Below are 6913 nucleotides of genomic sequence, written 5' to 3' on the forward strand. Positions count from 1 at the left end.
GCATCGTTCAAAATGCTAAGTTGGTTTGTTGTATCCTTGAATTATATTGTACCTCGTAGGGATTTAAGGTAATTCATGTATGACAGTTGAGTGGAGAAGCTCTACGTGTTTCCGTGTTTTTCCCCCCCCCCCCCTTTAAATCTGCAAAATGTAATTGATATCTTTGCGCGAAACGAGACCTGTAGAGCCGTTTCGCCATTCCTGGACATCTATCAGCCTGAGAGAGTTTAATATGCAGGGTATGCAGCAGCAGGAGAGATGCGTCTCAACATCTGACTGTTGTCTTAAGACGGCTACACAAATCCGCACCCGTCCTCTCCGCCTTCGTGAAAGTGTCGTGAAGGAGTGTCTGTAGCTCCGCCTCCCCTTCGTGCTGCTTTGCCGCCCGGGCGGTCACGCCCGGCTTCCCACACCACACGGGAGTGTCTGCTGCGCTCACCCTGTGATCAGCGACGTCTCCAGCAGCCCCACCGCGGAAGCCAAATCATTCTCTTATACTGTAGTTGATCAACTATGTAACCTCATTGTTGTTGGGGTTTTTTTTTGTTCTTTGTTTTTTTTTTGCACTAATTTATGGTGGAGATATGCTGTGTAACATCCCATGTTGCTACGCGTGAATGCCTCTGTAGTGCATGACACTTTTTTTTAATGATTATTATTTCAGGGTATAGTGTTTGCGTGCGGGGTAAAAGGATGTCTGTACTCTTTGCCAGAGGTAAAAGATGGTGTAGGTACATGTGCCAAACTGTTTTAAGAAAAAGCATTTAGACCAGGGGTTCCTCAAAGGGTGAAATGGTGCACAAGGTTCATCTCCGTCCGTTTCTTTTTGTCTTTGTCTTATTCGCTGGATAATCACGTCCCACAATCCTGGAAAAAAAAAAACAGTTTTCCTGTTTTGTTGTCGCTGGTATGCTGAATTAGCTATTAGCACTGCAGTTCCTGTGTGTTGGATCCTGAAGGTAATCAAACACGGTGAACCACAGGCATTGGAGGATATACCGACAAATCCTGGAGACCGCTCTGACTAGAAACCCGTCCATCGCGTCGAGAGATATGAAGTTCGCCAGGGAATGTGGTTGACTGAAGGAACTTTGACGTTAACCGCAGTAACTGCTGTTGAATTGTACCAAATTTCCTTTGTGAGCTGTGGCTCACGACCACTGCCGCTGCTATTGACCAAACGACATTAACACACTTCCTCTTATTTGTGTGCAGCACTGCCTGCAAGACCCACGAGCAGAAAGCTAAACCTTTTGACAACTCCTCGTTTATCCAACGTTCAATTACAGAGAAAGAAGAAAGTGTTGACCTCTTTTGGAGGCTTTACTTTATTTTTATTACTGTCCAGGTGAGAGAGGGAGAGGGATAAAGGAGAACAGAGGTGCACCATGTTCCTGTAATTGGTTAGGAAAAAAATAAGCTACTGTGAGTCACGCAAGAAGTGGTGGATTTATGTGTTGAGATTCTGTTTATCTGCTTCAACACATTGTTCCCTTTTGGCCTCTTTGGCCGCTGAATGTGCTGAATGTCCGCCTGTATGGTGTCTGAGAGTGCTCAGGACCCATGGATGTGTCAGTGTACATACTGTACAGATGTATATGTAGGACTATATATGTTTAAGAGTTATTTATTTACCTAAAGATCATGATGTTACTCTGGAAATTTCAGGAGAAATATATTGAAAATATGTAGCATTTTAGTTTGTCATTAAGGCTGTGGACCAACACTGAGTTTTTTTTTTTTTGGTTTCTATCAGTGCAATATTATTGTTTCAATCAAAGCTGGGCAAAACCACTATCACAGCAGGGGCACAAGCTAGCGCAAATACAACTGACAGGCACGTCACAGTCTGAAACAAACACCTGCAGCTGTCTCACACCTCATGACGACTCTTTGTATTCCAGATACTGTTGACCTCCTGTGTCTCTTTGCAACAGTCGGCTGCTGAGCGTTTTATACCACTTACTGTACCTATTTTTCAAGCCGCAGTATTTTACAAAAACCTTTGAAGTGTGACTGGAGACTGCAGGTTTTCCCATCAGCGGGTGCATGGGGGGGGGGGGAGAAAAAGAGACTCAGCTCTGTTTAATAAGCAGTTGCATGTCATCCAGTCCGATTGGAACTACTTAATCATCATGCTTAACAATAATAAATCAGTTGTGTTGTTCAATATGTACTCTCTGTTTCCTCTGTCCAAACACATTCCTCTTTGCCATGTGCATATATGTGGATAAGGCCTACTACTACTAATTTGTCAGTGTTGTTTTTGGGACTTTAAGCTAAGCTAATGTTGCCCAGTCTCCCTTGGCAGCAAGAGGGGCAACTGGATTGTTTGCTGATGTCTCAACATGTGGTGATAGGAGAATAGGAGAGACATGTTGAGCGCTGTTATCATCTCGGAATGAATATTTATTCTTCTTACATACTGTACTTCAGGTATTAACAACAACAAAGGTATTGACAAAGGCTAGGTGGGTGGCCACCTAGAGCCTTGACCAGTTAACGCTAAAGCGAGTTCACTGAATAAACAATGGATAACATTTTATGAAACAATTGTCAACTGTCACCTTTCCTTTTATAGGGTACATTGTAGCAGTTTATAATTTTAGTTATATTAAGTTTGAGAGATTTTGTTTGATTTATTCACCACTATTTTTTATCTGGGGTGCCAGTCAGGTCCCTGACAGACATTTGCTTTCCACAAAGGATAAGTATAAAACTTCACAACCAAGATTTCATGACAACCAACACATGTCTTTGACTCTTCAAGATGTAAATATTGAACCAAAAATAACCAGGGGAGGACTTCAGTCTTTTAAACGAATAACCAAGGAATACTTCAATCTAAAAATAATAATAAAGTAAAAAAAAATACAACAAAACACAACCAAGGAACACACAAAAAGGAGAAAAATGTAGTTCTTTCTGTAGTCCACGAAAACTATGTGAAAGTAAAATTAAATCAGTTCAGTTCTGCTTTTCTTTTCTTTTCAATAACTTGCTTCTGCGCACAAGTTTTTGGTTCTTAAAAAAAGAAAAAGAAAAGAGGATCCACCCCAGCTCCCGATGTCATCGGCTACTCACGCACAGGCGTCCAGTTCTCCGAGTGAGTGAGTCTGTCGGTCGGTCGGTCGGTACCGTCAGCTGGATCCAGGGAGTAAAGCTCCAGGGAATGAAGAACCAGGGACTGGAGCGTTGTCACACGAGAGCGAAGACTATCCTGACTGGCGCAACTAGTTACCGGCGGACTTCCGGTTGGTGCGGAGTTACCGGCGGACTTCCGGTTGGTGTGGCTACCGGCGGACCTCCTCTTCTCTTTGCGTTGCCGGGAGCTGCCTAATGCTGATTCCCGCAGGTGCATTTTTTAGAGAAGTCCTCCTGGCACTTTCATTTTCGCCCGTTGCTGGAATAAACTATCGACTTACACTAACGCTACACTGCAAACAACCTGCACGGTCCACAACCGGACTCACAACAAAAGCTGGACAGAAATGAAATGAATGAGCGACGACAATTTTGTCAATCTTTATTTTGGCAAATCAAAAACGACAGTCTCTGTATTCGTTTCACGGAACACGCAAAAGTCGGTGGGGTTTTTTTTGTCATTGGATGCACGCACGGCTGTCATTTGGTCAATTCATACAATGCAAGGTACGTTTTGTTCTTCCCTTTCAGTTGAATATATTACATGTAAGTGTCATAACACAAGCATACGGTTGGCTCATTTCACACATAGACCAGACCCGACTCGTCCTCTTCGTCTCGGAGCGGAAAAGGAGGTGGACCCGGAAGGGAGACCCTAATATTGCACAAAATGCCAAAAACCTGTTTACAAAAGTGGCCAAAGTGAGGACACGCAATGATCGCCCCTATAAAATGTATTTGAAAGAAACAATTGTTCTGGGTTGTTGTTGTTGTTTTGTTTTTTTCCGTTTAAAATGGGGGCACTTTTGTGACTCATCACACATAAAAACATTGTAAATACACTAAATGGGTGAACTGAGGAGCAACGACAATCTGCTCCTTGGCTTTCACAGGTGGACGGATGCACGATGGGAAACGATGGCGGCTCGCACAGCAAATACGGGAGTTGGGGGTTGGGGGTTGGGGGTTGGGGGTCGGGAGGGGGGGGGCCTGATTAGAGACCTAAAATGGAAAGAGACAGAGCAAGTCTTTTAAATCGTCGCTGAGGCTCAATCAGCTTTTATACACACACTTTTCTCTGCAGGAGCAGGCCGTTCACTTTCTGAAGAAGAGCCGATGACGGGGGGAGGGGGGGTCATTGAGGTGGGACGGGGTGGTGGGGTGAGACCGGGTGCTGAGCTTATAGCGGTCGGGGTCTCCTGGGGGTGATCTGTTTGCTCGCTTGCTCCTCCTCCTGGAGCGTCGTGCGGAAAGCCTTGACTTTGTCTGAAGTTGGAGGGAAGGTGGGACCAGGTCAGACGGATTTGAGACTCGACTTTTGATTCATTCAGAACACACAGCAGGCGCTGGTGTAATTTCTATAGTAATGTATTTAGAAAAATGGTTGAAAGGTTCTAAAGGTCCACTATGTAAAGTCTGGCTTGATGAATGAATTTTAAATTGCTAAAAGCTTAACATTCTGCCTATAACTACCTTAATAAAAGTGTATGCTCGCAGTGCAATAAAAGTCATTTGGTTTTCCTACCCTTAGAACGGTTCTTATATACAGTATATAATCACATACATAGAGTATTCTTGCTCACAGTTAGCCGGCATCTTAAGGACATTTTTAAAGAAAGCCCACCTGAAATTGGCCTAAATAAATATGAAACACACTGTAAGGTGGGCTTCCTTAAAGATTTTACACACTGCACCTTCAAGATGGGACAGTTTGCAGACACAAAGACATTTGTACCTCTCAGCTCTGTCAGGATGTCGATCTTCTGGTCCAGGATCTGCTCTAGCTGAGTGGCAAACGACTCCACGTCGTAGTCGACCTCCTCCGTCATCTCCAGAAGCACCTTCTCGTCCTCCAGCCAGCGGATCGACTCCTGCAGGCAAACACGCCGCCGTTCGTTCACAAGGTTCTCTGAATTTCCACGGCAAAGGGAAATGTGCGACGGTGAAATGGGAGGCACCTGGAAGACGGCCCTGTGGTCCTCCAGAACCTGCTCCTCCATCTCCACCAGCTGAGAGACGGCTTCGTGGAAGGTGAAGAGCTGCGGGGAGACTTCCTCCTCCTGCAGAGAGCGCCAGCAGAAGGTCGGACATCAGTGATCAGTCACTGCTGTACTGCAACGCTGAATGATGGATCTCAAACTCCGGCCCGTGGGCCAAATTTGGCCCACAGTGTATAGATATTTGGCCCTCATACAGCACATGTACCGCGAATACTACAAATCTCAGAATCCTCCGCTGGTATTTTGGAACATCAATCAGGACAGGACATTCATTGAAGGATATTATTATTATTATTACTCAATTGGTTTATTGTTGTTTTACGTTCAATATTTGCTCATGAAAAAAGGTTACTTTTGAAATTTAAATTTGAAGGCTGCAAATGAAAAAGAGCCATACATATTTTATTTACATTGTATTTATTTTGCTGAGTTTTTTATTTTATTTTGAAATTCGATTTTGCATGTGTGCAATAAGTTAAATTTATTGTCTACGTCTAGCGTCTTACGTTCTGTTCGCAGAGCAGCTTGAGGTCGTCCCTCTGAGGGGAGCTCCCGACGCCCCACTGCGCCTCCAGCACTTCCAGCTGGTTGGCGTGCCCCCCCTGGTGGCCGTCCAGCGCCGCCGCAGGGTCCACGGTGAGCTCCTTCACCCTGACAACCAAGACCCACACGGCGGTGAGATGACGACTCGGCCGGGGCCACGACGGCTCGGCGTTAGCAGAGGTGGGAGGGGGAGGTGCGAGGCGGTGGGCTGCATGACGGCGCGCTGGACGCTCAGCATGCAAACACATGTGACGGGGTGGCGCCGTGCACGCTGGGGGTCGGGGCTATGGAGGAATGACGGCGGGTGAAGGGGGGGAAAACGGTGAAGGGAGCGATCAATGCAAACTGTGGAAAAACAATATAAAATAATATAATGATAATAAAAAGTTATCCCATGTGCAAATCAGAGTGATAAATTATATATATATATATATATATGTGTATATATGTCTATATATATATATATATATATATAGACATATATATATATATATATATATATACATATATATATATATATATATATATATATATATATATATATATATATATATATACATACATATATATACGTATATATACATATACGTATATACATATATATATGTATACATATATATACATAGACAAGTTTTACATGCACTGAAACAGTTTGCTTAACTTGGGATAACTTTTGAATTTGGGACAGAAAATAACAGTACAGATAATGGCCATCATGGCGGTGAAGCGATGTGAGTAGGTGGACAGACCGACAGACGGACGGACGGACAGACAGACGGACAGACAGACGCGGCACAAAGTGTCCATACTCATAAGTGGGGGAGAGCTCAGAGCGGCCCCCTCCACCCCCGCCCTGGGTGAAGGGAATGTCTGAGGGACTTATCCCAAACTCCTTCACTCTGCAGACACACGGCAGAGGAGAGACAGAACAAACACACACACACGCACACACACACACACACACACACACACACACACACACACACACACACGGACACACAAAGGAGGCCAGAAGAAGAAGAAGAAGAAGAAGAAGTAGAAGAAGAAGGTGAGACAAGTAATGTTTCCTAACGACGTCCAGTCTTCTAAAGATGCGAAGGGAGGAGTGACAGACAGGAGCTAGCTAGTGATTCCAGTGTCGAGACTTGACTGCAGTAATTCATAGCACCAATAGGTGGAGTGACGGGTTTAGTGGGTTGTCAAGGCATTGAAACTCTAAATATTAC

At 44.5% G+C, this 6913-nt stretch overlaps 1 protein-coding gene and 1 long non-coding RNA gene across 3 annotated transcripts in view; both read right to left on the minus strand.

Moving 5' to 3' along the window:
* LOC142890545 (uncharacterized) overlaps nt 1-6913 on the minus strand; it is an 88187-nt gene that overhangs the window by 54833 nt on the left and 26441 nt on the right. The gene's annotated exons all lie outside the window — the stretch shown is intronic.
* Nucleotides 3491-6913, minus strand: part of LOC142890532 (kinesin-like protein KIF2A) — a 13154-nt gene continuing 9731 nt past the window's right edge. The window contains exons 17-21 of one of the 2 annotated variants that reach the window (XM_076029667.1): nt 6497-6586; nt 5651-5795; nt 5103-5204; nt 4880-5015; nt 3491-4410 (exon numbers count right to left, since the gene is read on the minus strand). In XM_076029667.1, coding sequence (XP_075885782.1) covers nt 4325-4410; nt 4880-5015; nt 5103-5204; nt 5651-5795; nt 6497-6586 — 559 coding nt within the window. In that variant the 3' untranslated portion in view covers nt 3491-4324. The remainder of the gene's footprint in view (nt 4411-4879; nt 5016-5102; nt 5205-5650; nt 5796-6496; nt 6587-6913) is intronic. The other variant, XM_076029668.1, reaches the window with a different exon arrangement.

The sequence above is a fragment of the Nelusetta ayraudi genome, unplaced genomic scaffold, assembly GCF_046127955.1.
Source record: "Nelusetta ayraudi isolate G7.1 ecotype Tasmania unplaced genomic scaffold, CSIRO-AGI_Nayr_v1 ptg000026l, whole genome shotgun sequence".
Taxonomy (NCBI): Eukaryota; Metazoa; Chordata; class Actinopteri; order Tetraodontiformes; family Monacanthidae; genus Nelusetta; species Nelusetta ayraudi.